This window comes from Artibeus jamaicensis, unplaced genomic scaffold (assembly GCF_021234435.1).
Source record: "Artibeus jamaicensis isolate MK-2021 breed Jamaican fruit bat unplaced genomic scaffold, CSHL_Jam_final contig_558, whole genome shotgun sequence".
NCBI classification, from domain to species: Eukaryota; Metazoa; Chordata; class Mammalia; order Chiroptera; family Phyllostomidae; genus Artibeus; species Artibeus jamaicensis.
The window spans coordinates 6,805,347-6,824,259 of record NW_026521886.1 but is presented as its reverse complement, the minus strand read 5'-3'; the positions used below and the strand labels follow the sequence as shown (position 1 = coordinate 6,824,259).

At 40.0% G+C, this 18,913-nt stretch overlaps 1 protein-coding gene across 1 annotated transcript in view; it reads right to left on the bottom strand.

Moving 5' to 3' along the window:
- Positions 1-18,913, bottom strand: part of KLF15 (KLF transcription factor 15) — a 76,857-nt gene that overhangs the window by 12,159 nt on the left and 45,785 nt on the right. The window contains exon 3 of the mRNA XM_053670242.1: positions 375-442. Within this exon, the coding sequence (XP_053526217.1) occupies positions 382-442 (61 nt within the window). The 3' untranslated portion in view covers positions 375-381. The remainder of the gene's footprint in view (positions 1-374; positions 443-18,913) is intronic.

Below are 18,913 nucleotides of genomic sequence, written 5' to 3'. Positions count from 1 at the left end.
GTAATGTCAAAAATACATTTGTATTTATTTATAGGTATAAACATTTAGCAATAACAAAGAAGCTGAAATATGATTGCTTTATGATAGCCTACTATAATGGATATGATTACTTCATGATAGCCTAGCCTATACAGTAATGAATAAGTTGTTATACAAATTTTATGACATACAATATTACAGTCATGATCACAATACAGTACTGAAACATTACTACATTTTTTTTAAAACACATACCTTTGGTGATAGGCTGATATGCAGTTTCTCCAATTATGAGAGAGAGGAGTACATTATAGAGTAATATAACTATTAGAAAGCAAGACTATAAGGCAGTAAGAAAACTGCCACATTACAATTTTATATTAAATATCACTTACCTTGTGCTTATATGAGAATATGTGGACTTCTGGCCAAGATGGAGGCATAGGTGGAAATACTGTGTTTCCTTGCATAACCAAAATTAAGGACAACAAAGATTTAGAAACAAAAATGCAACCAGAACACACAGAAAATTGAACTGTATGGAAGTCCAACTATTGGCCCAAACCAGTAAGAGGGGTGGAGTTGGTGGCCAGCAGAGAGGGGTCAAGGCAGGAAAAAGTGATGGCTGGGAGACCTGGGCGCACAGGCAGCGTGGAGCTAGCAGACCCCAGGTGTGGGGAGGAAACGAGCAGATCCAGTGAGGTGCACAAGGCTGCTGGTCACGCATAGAGACACAGATAAACCAGGCAAAAAATGAGCAGCAAGACAGACCACACAGCCCAGGGCCCCAGCATTGGGAAATAAAGCCTAAAAGCACCAATTGAAAACACTTGTGGGGGCTGAGGTGCTGGGAGAGACTCCTGGCCTCATGGGGGAGTTCGTTGGAGAGACCCACAGGGTCCTAGAATATACACAAGCCCACTCACCTGGGAACCAGCACCAGAAGGGCCCAATTTGCTTGTGGGAGGCAGTGAAAGAGACAAATACAAGGAGAGCAAGCTCCATTATTTCTTCTCTGACCCTGCCACCACATACAGTATCACAACCCTGCAACTGTATTGCCCCACCCTAGTGAACACCTAAGGCCCACTCCTCATACATAACAGGCATGACCAGACCAAAAAGTTGTGGCTCAAATGGAAGAACAAATCAAAGTCCCAGAGCCAATACTTCTCAGTGACCAAGAGATAGCCAACCTATCAGATCCACAGTTCATAACACTGGTGATCAGGATGCTCACAAAACTGGTTAATTTTGGTTGTGAAATAAATGAACAAATGAAGGCTACACTAAGTGAAATGAAGGAAAACACACAGGGAACCAATACTGATGGAAAGGAAACCGGGACTCAAATCAAGGGAGTGGACCAGAAGGAAGAAAAAAATGACCAAACAGAAAAGGATGAAGAAACGAGAATTCAACAAAATGAGGAGAGGCTTAGGAACCTCCAGGATATCTTTAAACGTTCCAACATCTGAATTATAGGGGTACCAGAAGGGGAAGAGGAACAGCCATGAATGGAAAACTTATTTGAACAAATAATAAAGGAGAACTTCCCCAATCTGGCAAAGGAAATAGACTTCCAGAAAATCCAGGAAGCTCAGAGAGTCCCAAAGAAGTTGGACCCAAGAAGGAACACACCAAGGCACATCATCATTACATTAGCCAAGATTATAATGAAGGAGAGAATCCTAGAAGCAGCAAGAGATAAGGGGACAGTCACCTACAAACGGGTTCCCATCAGACTGTCAGCTGATTTCTCAAAAGAGACCTTACAGGCAAGAAGGGGCTGGAACAAAGTATTCCAAGTCATGAAAGGGAAGGACCTACATCCAAGATTGCTCTATCCAGCAAAGCTTTCATTTAAAGTGGAAAGACAGTTAAAGTGCTTCTTGGATAAGCTCAAATTCAAGGAGTTCATCATCACCAAGCCCTTATTATATGAAATATTAAAGGGACTTATCTAAGAAAAAGAAGTTTAAAAAATATGAACAGTGAAAGGACAACAAACTCACAGTTATTAACAACTACACCTAAAACAAAAGCAAACTAAGCAGACAGCTAGCACAGGAGTGGAGCCACAGAAATGGAGATCACATGTAGGGTTAGCAACAGGGGAGTGGGAGGAGGAGAGAAGGGGAGAAGATACAGAGAATAAATAGCATAGACGGTGGGGAGAAAATAGACAGGGGGAGGGAAAGAGTAGTGTGGAAAATGCAGAAGCTAAAGAACATTAACTAAAGGGGCATAATGTGGAGGGGAGGGGATGTGCAGGTTGGAGGGGAATGAAGGGGGGAAATGGGACAACTGTAATGGCATAATCAATAAAATATATTATAAAAAATAAAACATTGATAACAAAAAAAGAATATCCTATCCACTTCAGTGCAAGTTTTACACATGATGTTCTATATGGTAAATATGTAGGCAATAATATAATGAAAAAAAATGTCTCATACAGTTCTTGCTGTACAGCTATTAGATTTTCACATGAACACATATGCATATACAACAGATAAGTTTACTACCTGTATGGCATGATTGTTATTTACTATTCATCATTAAACAAATCATCATAAAGGTCCTCATTATTATCATCTTCACACTGAGTAGGCAGAGGGGAAGGAGGAAAAGGAGGAGTTGGTCTTGCTCTTTCCAGAGTGGCAAAGGTGGAAGAGGTGGGGGAGGAGGAAGGAAAGCAGGAGAGGCAGTTACTGAGTATAACTTTATGGAAAAGTTCTGTCAGACATTTTTTTTGTTTCTCTAAGAATGTTTCTATACAGCATCCAATCCTTCTTCCACAATTTGTTTTAGTTACAGTGCTTGTATTATAGAAGGATCAATTTCATAAAATAAGTCAAAAACAGTCTTGAATAATTAAAACACTTCTGCCAGATTGTCTAATGTCAATTTGTTTTCTATCGCTGCTTCTTCCACATCTTCTTCCTCATCATCTGGTACTAGTTAGGAAGCACGCATCTCCATCAAGTTGTCTTCTGTTAATTCCTCTGGCATGGTGTCAGTTAACTCTTGAACTTCTCCAAGACCCATACCTGGAAACCCTTCACCCCTCCCCAACTTTTTTCTTGCCACAACCACAGTCTCTTTTATGATTTCACTGATTGGTTCTGTTGTAAATCCTGTGAATCCATGTATATCTGGGCACAGTTTTCTCCAGCAGGAATTTGTTGTTTCATGCTTGATGGCTTCAATGGCTTTTTCTATAATGATGGAATATGCAATGATTTATTTCTCCCAGAATTTCATTATGTTCTCTCTGTCAAAGTTCTCTTCCACAGCATTGACAACCTGTTCTGTAGAGTAATGTGTGTATTGAGACTTAAAGGTCCTTATGACCCCCTGATCTAGAGGCTGAATTAGAGAAGTGCTCAGGGCAAGTAGACCACTTTGATTACCTCAGTGTCAAACTCATGGGATTCTGGATGGCCACAGGCATTATCCAACATCAAAAGTATTTTAAAAGACAGTCCCTTTTCAGGTCCTTTACAGCACGGATGGAACTGGAGAGCATTATGCTAAGTGAAATAGTCCAGGCAGTGAAACACAAATACCCTATGATCTCACCTATAAGTGGAACCTAATCATCAAAACAAACAAGAAAGAAAAATATAACCAGACACTTTGAAATAAAGAACAAACTGACAGTAACCAGAGGGGAGGGGGAAGAGGGATAACAGCAGAAAATAGGAGAAGAGCCATCAAGGAACATATATATGAAGGACACATAGACAAAGTCAAAGGCAATAGGTTCTAGGGTGGGAGGTGGTGATGGGTAGGGGCAGGGGGGTGTGGTGCAGTGAAAATGAAGAAAATTGTATTTGAACAACAATTTTTTTTAAAAGGCAGTCCCTTACTAGCAAGGTACTCTTGACTTCAGGGACAATGCATCAGTGGAACCAATTCAGAAAAAGCGTTCTCATTGTCCAGGCCTTCTTGTTGTACAAACAAAAGGCTGGCAGTGGGTGTTTGTCTTTTCCCTTAAAAGCTCAGGGATTAGCAGCTTTATAGATAGGAATGGTCTTGATCATAAACCCAATTTCATTTGCACAAAACAGTAGGGTTAGCCTATCCCTTTTGTGCCTTAAATCTTGATGCTCATTTTTTTCTTCAGTAAAAAATATCCTTACTGGCATTTTTTTTTCCAGAATAGGGCACTTCCATCTGAATTAAAAACCTGTTCAGACAGATTACTTTTCTTCTCAACAATTTTCTTAATGGCACCTAGAAACTCATCTGCTGCCTTCTGGTCAGCAAAAGCTGTTCCTCCTGTTATCTTGATGTTTTTAAGCCAAACCTCTTTCTAAAATTATCAAACTATTCTTTATTGGCATTGAATTCTCCAGTTGTAAACCCTTCCTCTTCCTTTTGTTTTAACTTGTCATATAATGACTTCACTTTTTCTTGAATCACATTAGAATCTATAGTTATACATCACTTATAGCAATCCTGCACCCACATAAGAGCTGCATTTTCAATATGAGATAAAAAGTTATTTTACAAAGAGTGCAAGGTTTTTTCACCTGGTAATGTAGCTACAGTGACAGCTTCATGAATTTTCTTTTCTTTTTTTTAACGTGGTGCTTCCCTTGGATTCATTTACCTTTCTTTCTTTTTAAGCTTTTTTTTTTTACTGTTGTTCAAATTTAGTTGTCTCCATTTTTCCACCCCCACCCCACTCTTTACCTCCCACAGCCAACCCTACCCCCCTTTGGCTTTGTCCATGGGTCCTTTGTAAATATTCCTTGACAACTCTTCCCCTTCTTTCCCCTATTACCACCCCCCTCAACCTCTGGTTACTGTCAGTTTGTTCTTTATGTCAATGTCTCTGGTTATATTTTGCTTGCTTGTTTTATTGATTAAGTTCCACTTATAGGTGAGATCATATGGTATTTGTCTTTCACTGCCTGGCTTATTTCACTTAGAATAATGCTCTCCAGTTCCTTCCATCATTTATCTTGAAATGGAGGGCAACCACAGCTGCAGACCTTAGTCTCTATGCATACCAAGCAATGCAACTTTTTCTCATAACATCATGACTTTTCTCTGATTCCAGCACCACTGGTTGCATTTTATATGGGTCCCATAGTATTCAAGGTTTATAGTATTGCACTTAACATGATGAAAAATATGTGAGAACTTCTAGAGATCACATTTATTTCCATATCAAATTTACTAGAGAGGTGAACTGCTCTCCTAGAAATGATTGGTGTCATACAATGTTTTACGGGGATTCTCACAGCACTCAAGCTCACTGTAATAGTAACAGAAGGTGACTACACAATTATTCCAGCAGTATAGATTGCATTATTTTATGTAGTTATGATTGAAAACTGTATCTTTTTTTGTTTTGATTTTTTTTAATTTTATTTAGTTATTTTTCAAGTACAGTTTTTTGCCTATTTCTCCCAACCCAGCCTCCCCCGCCCCTTGCTCCCTACCTCCCTCCCATTTGCAACCCCCTTAGTTCTTGTCCCTGTGTCCTTCCTATTTGTTCTTCCAAATCCATCCCCCTTTTTCCCCTTAACTTCCCTTCCTTCTCCCCTCTGGTCTCTGTCCCCTTGTTCTCTATTTCAGTGTCTTTGTTTTTATTCTGCTTGCTTGTTTGTTTTGTTGTTTAGCTTCCTGTTAAAGGTGAGATCATATGGTATTTGTCTTTCAGCACCTGGCCTATTTCACTCAGCATAATGCTTTTCAGTTCCATCCATGTTGTTGCAAAAGGTAGTAGCTCCTTCTTTCTCTCTGCTGCATAGAATTCCATTGTGTATATGTACCACATTTTATTCATCCATTCATTTACTGATGGGCACCTAGGTTGCTTTCAACTCTTGGCTATTGTAAATTGTGCTGCTATGAACATTGTGATGCATAGGTTCTTTGATATTTTTTTTTTATTTGAAACATTTATTGGAACATTCATAACTAATGTAGAGATAAAAAATTGAGTATTTAATCTGATAATATTTGATAGAATTACTTACAAAATTTTATTTTTTTCCAAAGCCTAGCATAGTGACTCACATGGTAGGTACTGAATAAGTCTTTTTTTTTTTTTTTTTTTTTTATAATTTTATTTGGTTACTTTTCAAGTACATTTTTTTCCCTCTTCCCCCCCCCCCCCGCCCGGTCTCCCCCCTCCCTCCCATTCCCCCCCCAAGTCCTCATCTCTGTGTCATTCATACTTGTTCCTCAAAATCCCTCCCCCTTTTTCCCCTTAAGTTCCCTTCCCTCTCCCCTCTGGTCGCTGCCCACTTGTTCTCTATTTCAGTGTCTTTGTTTTTATTCTATTTGCTTATTTGTTTTATTCTTTAGCTTCCTGTCAAAGGTGAGATCATATGGTATTTGTCCTTCAATGCCTGGCCTATTTCACTCAGCATAATGCTTTCCAGTTCCATCCATGTTGTTGCAAAAGGTAGTAGCTCCTTCTTTCTCTCTGCTGCATAAAATTCCATGGTGTATATATACCACAATTTTTGGATCCATTCATTTACTGATGGGCACCTAGGTTGCTTCCAACTCTTGGCTATTGTAAATTGTGCTGCTATGAACATTGTGGTGCATAGGTTCTTTGAAATTGATGTTTTAGGATTCTTGGGGTATAATCCTAGCAGTGGAATTGCTGGGTCAAAAGGCAGGTCGATTTTTATTTTTCTGAGAAAATTCCATACTGTTTTTCATAATGGTTGTATTAGTCTGCAATCCCACCAACAGTGAACTAAGGACCCCTTTTCCCCACAACCTCTCCAACATTTGTTGTTTGTTGCTTTGTTTATGATAGCCATCCTGACTGGTGTAAAGTGGTATCTCATTGTGGTTTTAATTTGCATCTCTCTGATAGCTAACGATATTGAACATCTGTTCATGTGTCTCTGGATATTCTGTATGTCCTCCTTGGAGAATTGTCTGTTCAAATCATTTTCCCATTTTTTAATTGTGTTGGTTGTGTTCTTAGAGTGGAGTCATGTAAGTTCTTTGTATATTTTGGAGATTAAACCTTTGTCTGATATATCATTGACAAAAATGTTTTCTCACACATATTTAATTTTTAATTAAATACTGTTTTTTTAATTAAATGCTGTCTTTTTAATTTAATACTGTTTTCTTTATCCATGCAGAAGCTTTTTATTTTGATGAGATCCCATTTGTTTATTTTTTCCTTTATATTTCTTGCTCTAGGGGATATATCAGTAAAAATGTTGCTGCATGAAATATCTGACATTTTCCTGCCAATGTTCTCCTCTAGGACTTTAATGGTGTCCTGGCTTATATTTAAGTCTTTTATGCACCTTGAATTTATTTAGGTGTATGGTGTAAGTCTGTGCTCAAGTTTCATTTTTTTGCACGTAGCTGTCCAGTTCTCCCAACACCATTTCTTGAAGAGGCTATCTTTACTCCACTTTATGTTACTGTCCCCTTTGTCAAATATTAATCGACTACAGAGAGTTGGGTTTATTTCTGGGCTCTCTGTTCTGTTCCATTGGTCTATGTGCCTGTTTTTATGCCAGCACCAGGCTGTTTTGATTACAGTGGCCTTGTAATACAGTTTGATATCAGGTATTGTGATCCCTCCTACTTTGTTCTTCTTTCTTAAAGTTGCAGCTGCTATTTGGGGTCATTTATGGTTCCATATAAATTTTTGAAGTGTTTGTTCTATGTCTGTGAAATATGCCATTGGTACTTTAATAGGTATTGCATTGAATCTGTATATTGCTTTGGGTAGTATGGACATTTTGATGATGTTAATTCTCCCAATCCATGAACATGGTATATGTTTCCATTTGTTAGTGTGTTCCCTGATTTCTTTCTTAAGTGCTATGTAGTCTTCTGCATACAGGTCTTTTACCTCCTTAGTTAGGTTTATTCCCAGATATTTTCTTTTTCTTTTTGCTGTATCAAATGATATTTTTTTCTTGATTTCTCCTTCTGCTGATTTATTGTTAGTATATAAAAATGCCTTTGATTTCTGGATATTGACCTTGTATCCCACTGATATGACAAATTCATTTATTAGTTCAAGCAGTTTTTGGGGAGAGTCTATAGGATTTTCCATGTACACTATCATGTCATCTGCAAACAGTGACAGTTTTGTTTCCTCCTTTCCTATTTGGATACCTTGTATTTCCTTTTCTTGCCTGATCACTGTGGCTAAAACTTCCAAAACTATATTGAATAGAATTGGTGAAAGTGGACATCCTTGTCTTGTTCCTTATATTAGTGGAAAAGCTTTTAGTTTTTGCCAATTGCATATGATGCTGGATGTAGGTCTCTCATATACGGCCTTTATTATATTGGGGAATGCTCCCTCCATTCCCACTTTGCTGAGTGTTTTTATGATAAATGGATGCTGTACCTTATCAAAGCTTTTTCAGCATCTATTGATATGATCATGTGGTTTTTGTCTTTGCTTTTGTTTATGTGATGTATTACATTTACTGATTTGCAAATGTTGAACCGTCCTTGCATCCATGGGATGAATCCCACTTGATCATGGTGTATGATCTTTTTGATATATTGTTGGATGGGATTTGCCAATATTTTGTTGAGAATTTTAGTGCCTATGTTCATCAGTGATATTGGCCTGAAGTTCTCTTTCTCTGTTGTGTCTCTGTCTGGTTTTGGAATTAGGATGATGCTGGCTTCATAAAAGGAGTTTGGGAGTTTTCCATCCTTCTGGATTTTTTGGAATAGTCTGTGGAGAATAGGGGTTAGCTCTTCCTTAAATGCTTTGTAGAATTCTCCTATGAAAGCATCTGGTCCAGGGCTTTTTGTGATGGGAGTTTTTTGATTACTGCTTCAATTTCTTTTGCTGTTATTCGTGTGTTCAGATTTTCTGCTTCTTTTTTATTGAGTTTTGGAAGATTGTATTTTTCTAGAAATGTGTCCATTTCTCCTAGGTTTTCAAATTTCTTGGCATACAGTTCTTCATAGTAATTTCTTACAATCCCTTCTATTTCTGTGGTATCAGTTGTAATCTCTCCTCTTTCATTTCTGATTGTGTCTATTTGTGTCCTCTCTCTTCTTTTCTTGATGAGCCTACTTAAAGGCTTGTCTATTTTGTTTATCTTCTCAAAGAACCAACTCCTGGATTTATTGATCCTTAGAATTGTGCTTTTAGTCTCTGTGTCATTTAGTTTTGCTCTACTTGGTTATTTGCTTCCTTCTGCTTGCTCTGGGCTGTCTTTGATGTTGTTGCTTGAGTTCTTGCAGGTGTAGGGTTGGGTTGTTTATTTGAAATGTTTCTATTTTCTTTAGATAGGCCTGTATTGCTATGAACTTCCCTTTCAGGACTGCCTTCACTGTGTCCCATAAGTTTTAGGTTGTTGTAAGTTTGTTTTCATTTGCTTCCAAAAACTTTTTGATTTCTTCTCTAATTTCATTCTTGACCCATTCGTTGTTTAATAGCATACCATTCAGTCTCCATAATTTGGGGCACTTTGGGGTTTTTTCCTTTGGGGTGGTTTCCAACTTCAGTCCCTGGTGGTTAGAGAAGATGCTTGGTATAATTTCAATTTTCTTGAATTTTTTGAGGCTCGTTTTGTGTCCTGTCATGTGGTCTATTTTTGAAAATGTCCCATGTGCATTTGAAAAGAATGTGTATTTAGCTTCTTTGGGATGAAGGGCTCTATATATATCAGTTAAGTCCATTTCATCTAGGGTGTTATTTAATGCCACAATATCTTTGTTGATATTTTGTTTGGAAGATCTGTCCATTTTTGATAGTGAGGTGTTAAAATCCCCTACTATAATTGTGTTGCTGTCAATATCTTTCTTGAAGTCCTCTAAGATTTCCTTGATATATTTGGGTGCTCCTATGTTTGGTGCATATATATTTATGATGTTAATGTCTTCTTGGTGGATTCTTCCCTTGAGTATTATGAAGTGACCTTATGGGTTACTCTTTATTGCCCTCTTTTTGAAGTCTATTTTGTCTGATATGAGAATTGCTACCCCAGCTTTTTTTCTTGTCCGTTTGTTTGAAAAATTTGTTTCAGGCCCTTCACTTTTAGTCTGTGATGATCTTTTGTCCTGAGGTGGGTCTCTTGTAGGCAGTATATGTGAGGGTCATGCTTTCTTATCCATTGATCTATTCTGTGTCTTTTGATTGGAGCATTTAATCCATTTACATTTAAGGTTATTATTGATAGGTACTTATTCATTGCCATTTTTGTACCAGTGTTCCTCTCTGTCTCTCACTTTTCCTTCCTTTCCTTGAAGCAATCCTTTTAGTATTTCTTGTAGAGCTGGTTTGGTGGAGGCATATTCTTTTAGACTTCTTTTGTCTTGGAAGCTCCTTATTTGGCCTTCTATCTTGATTGAGAGACTTGCTGGGTAAAGTAGCCTTGGTTGTAGGCCTCTGGTTCTCATTACTTGGAATATTTCTTGCCATTCTCTTCTTGCTTGGAATGTTTTCATTGAGAAGTCAGTAGCTAACATTATTGGGGCTCCCTTGTATGTTATTTCTTTTTTCTCCCTTGCTGCCTTTAAGATTCTCTCTTTGTCTTAGAATTTTTCCATTTTAATGATGATGTGTCTTGAAGTGGGCCTCTTTGGGTTCCTCTTGATTGGGACTCTGTGATTCCTGGATTTGTGTGACTTTTTCTCTCATGAAATTAGGGAAATTTTCTCTCATGACTCTTTCAAATATGTTTTCTTTTTTTTTCCATTTTAACAATTTTTTTAAATTTTTAAATTGATTATGCTGTTACAGTTGTTCTATTCCCCCTTTATTCCCCTCCACCCTACCCCCCATCCCCACCATCACCCCCCCTTTAGTTTATGACCATGTGTCTCAAGTCCTTTAGATTCTATATTTCCCATGCTATTCTTGCCCCCCCATCTATTTTCTATCTACTGTCTACGCTACTTATTTTCTGTACCTTCTCCCCCCTTCTCCTCCTCCCACTCCCCTGTTGCTAACCCTCCTTGAGATCTTCATTTCTATGTTTCCACTCCTGATCTAGCTGTCCTTTTTGTTTGCTTTCGTTTTAGGTGTGGTTGTTAATAACTGTGAGTTTGTTGTCCTTTCACTGTTCATGTTTCTTTAACTTCTTTTTCTTAGATAAGTCCCTTTAACATTTCATATAATAAGGGCTTGGTGATGATGAACTCCTTGAATTTGATCTTATCTGAGAAGCACCTTATCTGTCCTTCCATTTTAAATGAAAGTTTTGCTGGATAGAGCAATCTTGGTTGTACGTCTTTAGATTTCATGACTTGGAATACCTCTCTCCAGCCCCTTCTTGCCTGTAAGGTCTCTTTGGGGACTCCTTTGTAGGTGACTGTCCCCTTATCTCTTGCTGCTTCTAGGATTCTCTCCTTCATTTTAATCTTGGCTGATGTAATTCTGATGTGCCTTGGTGTGTTCCATCTTGGGTCCAACTTCTTTGGTACTCTCTGAGCTTCCTGGATTTCCTGGAAGTCTATTTTCTTTGCCAGATTGGGGAAATTCTCCTTTATTATTTGTTCAAATAAGTTTTCCACTGGTAGCTGTGCCTTTCCCCTTTCTGGTACCCGTATAATTCGGATGTTGGAGCCTTTAAAGATGTCCTGGAGGTTCCTAAGACTCTCCTCATTTCTTTGAATTCTTGCTTCTTGACTCTTTTCTGTTTGGCCATTATTTGCTTTCTTCTGGTCCACTCCATTGGTTGGAGTCCCAATTTCCTTTTCATTGCTATAGGTTTCCTGTGCAATTCCATTCATTTCAATTAGTTTCGCCTTCATATATTTGTCTAATTTGTCGGTATAATCAACCAGTTCTGTGAGGATCCTGATCACCAATGTTTTAAACTGTGCATCTGTGAGTTTTGCTATTTCTTCATCGCTTAGATTTATTGGCTCTGGGGCTCTGAGATCCTCCTGCGCCATTCTTGGTCTGTTCGGGCCCTTTAAGAAGCGGCGCCTTGGATTCCCAGGTCGCTGGGTTGTGACGCTGCATGTGGGGGCGTGGTCAGAGCGGGGAAATGGCGACCCCCTTTGCCACTCCACACAGCTGGGTGCGGAGGAGCAATGCCTTAGGTGGTTCACCTGGGCCGGGCCGCTCAGAGTCGCTGGGTTATGACGCTGTATTTGGAGGTGGGGTCAGAGCAGGGAAATGGTGGCACCCTCCACTGCCGCTTGCCGTGGGGACCTGCTGGCCCGGTCCAACTGCTCACTCCCTCGCCTGTCCACCCTCGCACAACTGCGCGACCTCAGTCAACACGCAGCCCCAGGCCCGGCTGTCTCCCCTGCAGTCGCTCACCTGGTTGCTCGCTGGGTCGCTCACTAGGTCTGACCCTGCGCCTGGATTCCGCAGGCCTGAGTGTATCTGGCCGAGTCCTCCTGTGCAACCCTGCTCCGCCAGCTGCTGGTTTCGCCCCTTACCGGTCAGGCTGATGAATTTGTTGTTAACGGAGTTCCGAAAAGTTCAATTTTCTGTGTTCTGGCTGTGTTTTCTGTTGCTAATATTTAGTTTTCTCTAATCTTGGTTGTGTGAGAAGGCACGGCACATCCACCTATGCCTCCATCTTGGCGGAAGTCCCTCAAATATGTTTTCTATCCCTTCTCCTCCTCCTCCTTCCTCCTCCTCTTCTTCTTCTTCTTCTTCTTCTTCTTCTTCTTCTTCTTCTTCTTCTTCTTCTATTCCTATTATTTGGATATTATTACGTTTCATATTGTCTTGCATTTCTCTTAATCCCTCTTCATTCTTTCTGAGCTTCTTTTCATGTTCCTGCTCTTTATGTGAGATGTTTCCTACTTTTTCCTTCAACTCGCTAATTCGATCCTCTGCCACAACAATTCCACTTTTGAAACTTTCTACTGTGTTCTTCTATTCATAAATTGTATTCTTCATTTCCTCTTGTCCCTTGCTGATAGTTTCTATTTCCTTTTTCATGTTGATATAGTTTGCGGTGAAATCATTGTAGCTCTCCTGTAGTTTCTGGTAGCTCATTGTGAGCTCTTTGAACTTCATGATAACCAGTGCTTTGAATTCACTATCTGATATTTGATTAGCCTCTATTTCATCTACATTCTTTCTAAAGCCTCTGCTTTTTCTTTCATTTGGGGATGGTTTCTTTATCTTCCCATTGTTTGTGAGACTCTTCTTGTTAGCCTCAGCTTCTAAAATTGATCTGTTCTGACTCCCTGAGTTTATGGTGTGAACTCCTGTGGTATAATACTTGTGAATTTCAGTGGTGCAGACTCAGGTATCCTGATGTTCTTTTTTTCCACCTACTCCTTTTTTTTGTGTATGTGTAATCGGTTGGAGGGGGAGGCAAAATGGTTTATGACAGCAGAAGAGTATTTTATGATATTTACAGTCACAGCTGGTAGAGAGGAGATGGGCAATCTTTAGGCTATATGTAGTGTTACCCATATTCTTCTTTTTTTAAAAATTTTTGTATTGATTATGCTGTTACAGTTGTTCTATTCCCCCACTTCATTCCCCTCCACCCTACCCCCCTGTCCCCACCATTACCCCCCTTTAGTTTATGTCCACGTGTCTCAAGTTCTTTAGATTCTATATTTCCCATGCTATTCTTGCCCCTCCTCATCTATTTTCTATCTACTGTCTATGCTATTTATTTTCTTTACCTTCTCCCCCCTTCTCCTCCTCCCACTCCCCTGCTGCTAACCCTCCTTGAGATCTTCATTTCTATGTTTCTACTCCTGATCTAACTGTCCTTTTAGTTTGCTTTTCTTTAGGTGTGGTTGTTAATAACTGTGAGTTTGTTGTCCTTTCACTGTTCATGTTTCTTTAACTTCTTTTTCTTAGATAAGTCCCTTTAACATTTCATACAATAAGGGCTTGGTGATGATGAACTCCTTGAATTTGATCTTATCTGAGAAGCACTTTATCTGTCCTTCCATTCTAAATGAAAATTTTGCTGGATAGAGCAATCTTGGTTGTAGGTCTTTGGATTTCATGACTTGGAATACCTCTTTCCAGCCCCTTCTTGCCTGTAAGGTCTCTTTTGAGAAATCTGCTGACAGTCTGATGGGTACTCCTTTGTAGGTGACTGTCCCCTTAGCTCTTGCTGCTTCTAGGATTTTCTCCTTCATTTTAATTTTGGCTAATGTAATGATGCTGTGCCTTGGTGTGTTCCTTCTTGGGTCCAACTTCTTTGGGACTCTCAGAGCTTCCTGGATTTTCTGGAAGTCTATTTCCTTTGCCAGATTGGGGAAGTTCTCCTTTATTATTTGTTCAAATAAGTTTTCCACTCGTGGCTGTTCCTTTCCCCCTTCTGGTACCCCTATAATTCGGATGTTGGAGCATTTAAAGATATCCTGGAGGTTCCTAAGACTCTCCTCATTTCTTTGAATTCTTGCTTCTTGACTCTTTTCTGTTTGGCCATTATTTGCTTTCTTCTTGTCCACTCCACTGATTTGAGTCCCAGTTTCCTTTTCATTGCTATTGGTTTCCTGTGCAATTCCATTCATTTCAGTTTATTTCGCCTTCATATATTTATCTAATTTGTGGCTATAATCCACCAGTTTTGTGAGCATCCTGATCACCAGTGTTTTAAACTGTGCGCCTGAGAGTTTTGCTATTTCTTCATCACTTAGATTTATAGGCTCTGGGGCTTTGAGATCTTCTTGCGCCAGTTTTGGTCTGTTCGCACCATTTAAGTGTGAGGAGCAGAGCCTTGGACTACCAGGTCGCTGGTTTGTGAAGTTGTATGTGGGGGCGGGGTCAGAGCAGGGAAATGGGGGTACCCTCTGCTGTTTCTTGCTGCTGGGTGAGGAGCAGAGGCTTAGGTGGTTCACCTGGGTCGGGCTACTCAGAGTCACTGGGTTTTGACGCTGTATGTGAAGGTGGTGTCAGAGCAGGGAAATGGCAGTGCCCTCCTGCTGCTTGCCACATGGGGGCGGGGGCCGGCTGGGTTCCGGTCCAATCACCCAATCCCTCGCTTGTCTATCTGCGCACCAATGCACGACCACAGTCAACCCGCAGCCATTCTCCCTCGCTGTTTCCCAGTGGTTGCTAGCTTGGTCGCTTGCTAGGTCGCTCACTAGGTCCAACCCTGTGCCTGGATTCCGCGCGCCTGAGTCTGTCTGACCGAGTTTTCCTGTGCAGCCCCACTCTACCAGCTGCTGGTTTCGCCCCTTACCAGTCAGGCTGAAGAATTTGTTGTTAACAGACTTCCGAAAAGTTCAATTTTCTGTGTTCTGACTGTGTTTTCTGTTACTAATATTAAGTTGTCTCTAAACTTGGTTGTGTGAGAAGGCACCGCATATCCACCTATGCCTCTATCTTGGCGGAAGTCCCTTACCCATATTCTTCAACCAAACTTGTGACTTTTACAAAAGGATGGACAAATGATAAGCCTCTTATTGGGAAGAGAAGGCTTGTTAGTTGGAACTAGAAAGCAGTGAGGTTGCAGATGGTCAGATTTTGAGGTAAGGTGAGAGTAAGGAACAGTAAATAGGTATAGTGTCTGAGCAAATAGAGTTAATCACTACAGTAATAGAATTCAGGGACCTGTACAATGGGCTAAGATCTGGGAGTTGTGTTGTGAAGTATTTACTGTTGTATGGATCAGCTATTATTTACACTAATATTGGAGCAGCAATCATATAACAAACTCTATGTGATCTGTGTGAGTAGGGGGTATAAAGTTTTAGGTAGTGTGCTAAAAGAAAACAAGTGGCGTGGAGTGTAGAGGGTTATTATCAAAGCACTGTGGAGGAAAGAACAGGGGGAGCCTGTCTAATAATACAATATAACCACTCAAGACTAAGAAGCCTATACAGAAAGAGAAGGAATACAGAGATACTATTAAAATATAAAAGAAGTGAGAATAATGAACAAAATATGCAACACCTCGTGGCTTCTCTGCTATAGGAAAGTGAAATTTCCCTCTCTGTCTACTGTTGAGATGCCTCCTCTTTGGGTCCCACTCTGGTCCTTTCACAGTTCCCATTTGTTTGTGTCTCTTGTGGGTAAAAGAAAACAAAGCAACAAACAAACAAAAAGGCAGGAGAAGGGAGGCAAAAGTGATAAGTTTGAGAAGAAAGGACAAAGGACTAAAACAGGGAAAAAGAAAGGAGAGGAACAAAGCATAGAAAGATAAAGCAATAATAAAATTAAAAAATATATAAGATTACTAAACAAACGCAAAAACAAGTTACTAAAAAAAGGGAGGAAATAATAATAACAACAACAAAATAGCTCTTCCCTTGTTGGTTTCAAACTGTCCATACTGGTTTTTCTGGTTGCAGCAGGATCTCTCTGTGGGCTGGGATGCCGGCGCAAGTGCGAGCACCAGCCAGGCTACCAGACTGGGGTGTGGGCACCTGCACACTTGCCAAACTGCTTCGGTCCCCTGGGTTCTGGTAGGGTCCTTCCCAATCCTGTGGCAGGGACTCAGAGGCTTCTGCGCCTGTGCAGGCCAGCCAGGCTGTCTGGGACCCGAGAAACCAAACCAGTAGGGTGCTTCCCAGTCCTATGGCAGGGACTCAAATGCCTCAGCTTTCCCCCTGACTCGCTGCAAGGCTGAGTGGGAAGCAAGCCAAGCTGCCCTGGCAGGAAAACACCTCAGTCCACTTTCAAAAAAAAAAAAAAACAAAACCTCTCCAGACAGCCTGCCTCTCAGTCCAGCCCAGTCCCCAGCAAGACCAGTGAGGACAATGTGCCTCTCAATTCTCCCAGGCTGACGACCACAGAGTCTGCAGTTGAACATGGCCCCCTGTCTTTGTAACCCTCCCTGATAATGCAAGCGGGCAAGCAGACAGGTCTCTGCCCGGTGTTGTCCAGCTTTGTTTATATGGGGAACGGGGTAGCTGCTGGCCCGCGCTGGTGGCCACTGGGGCTGCTGGGTGCCCAGGCTCCTGTGGCAGACACCTCTAGTGCTGGTCTCAAACCGATGGCTCTGGACCCTGACCGTAGAAGCATCACACGGGCTGCCTGGCCAGGGGCTCCGGCCCCCACCGCCACTTTGTCTTTACTCCGGTCCCGAGACCCCACTGACCTGCCACTGTCTGGTGTTTCAGAGTCCGTCACAATCTCTGTTCTTTTAATTTCATAAATGCTGTATAAACAATGGTTTAGCGCACTGCTTCTCTATAGATCTGCCAGGATTTTCACCCATGAGTATGGGAGCTAGAATCCACTCCATCCTACTCTGTCAACATCTTCCCGGCATCTGAAAACTGTATCTTTACATCTGTTTACATTTCTCTCAACTATATGGCCCTATGTATGGTCTATAAATGTCTGTGTGCATAGTTTTAATAAATTTTAACTTTTTAATATCAGTTTATTTATATTTATAGTAGCAAATGATAAAATAGACTAGTATTTACATATATTTTATGCATTCATGACATACCTAACTTTTCTTTTTATTTTATAAATGTATTTCTAGGTTAATAGTTTGTCTGGAAGTTTTTCAAGTTTCCAAAAAATTTTCCAACATATTTATTGAAAAAAAAAATCTAAGTATAAGTGGCCCTGTGCTGTTCAAACCCATATTGTTCAAGAGTCAACCGTATAATTGTTTTAATACCCTGACCTAATTATTTTATTATCTGTGTCAGTTCTGGATTAATTTTGATTGGCCAACAGTTTTTCTTTTTTAAATACCTGATAGTCTTTTACTGGGTACCAGGCATCATGAACTTCTTCATGTTATTGCTACCTATCATTGTATTCTAAAATTTTTCTCAATTTTTGTTGTTATTGAGTTAATTTACTTGGAAACAGTTTGATCATTTCAGATTTGTTAAATGGTACAAAAGCAGCATTTACTTTACTGAAACAAGGCCACTCTGAGTATGGAATCTAATGCTCCATGAATTGTTAGGCTTTCCAGTCTGGTTGGTAGAAATAGGCACTAATCACAGACCCTTATGAGCACCAGGCACTGTTCCCTCTACTCCTTTCTTTTGGTTCTCCCCCTGGCTTTAGTTTCCTAGCATGCATGCACTGACAAGTTTACTACTGAGTACTGGGGAAAGACCTTCTGCCAATCCTCGAGGTTATCCTTTGTGTGGCCCTCTGTCAGAGTGCTTCCTTTCATCACTGCTCAGAAACTCTCTCAAGGCAGTAAGCTGTCTTTATTTCATTTATCTCTCATCTTTCAGGGATCACTGTTCTTAGTGACTTGATATTCAGTGTCTTGAATACCATTGTTTTTTACATTTTGTCTGTATTTGTAATTATTTCATGTAGTAGGGTAAATTAGGTCCTGTTACTCCATCTTGGTTGGAAAAGAAATCTAAGAAATGCTTTTAAAATTTCTGTCTTTCTATTCATTGAGTGTAAGCTAAGAATAGTAGTAGCTGCAAGTAACAGAAAATCTGAGTATGCCTACACTATTTACCATTTACTCATGAAACTGACTTTGCTAGTCATTCCCCAATATCTTATTCTCTCTTCCCTTCTCAGTGTAGAACTCACAGAGTTCTATAGTTGAATACATTACATTTCTCAGTTCCCCAAGTACTGTTTGGTCACGTGACTAAGTTCTGGCAAATTTACTGAAATGAAAGTGGTGTTTGCAATGTCCAGGAAGTTTTGTTACAGAGTGAAGACCTGTTCATCTCCTCTACTTTTCTCTGTCCTGCTGTCTGAAACCAAATGTGATGGCTGGAGCTAAAGCAGCCATCTTACAACACAAAATAAAAGTCACATGTTTAACCTGGTCTTTGCAATCTGTGGAATATTTCCATCTAAATCTTTTTATTTTAATAAATGTATGTTAAATTTTTTAATTAAAGTTTTATTTTTGTTTATCGTGCTTAGTTTGGGCTCCCTGTTACTTATATCTGAACCCAATTCTAACAAATCAAAAAAAAAAAAAAAAAGAAAACAAGAATTACAAAGGCAGATGAATCTCAGAGTTGGTCCATGATGCAGAAATACTATCAAGAACCCAACTCTTTTCACGAATGTGCTTTGCCCTCTTTCACATGTTGTCTCTTTGTTCTCATACTC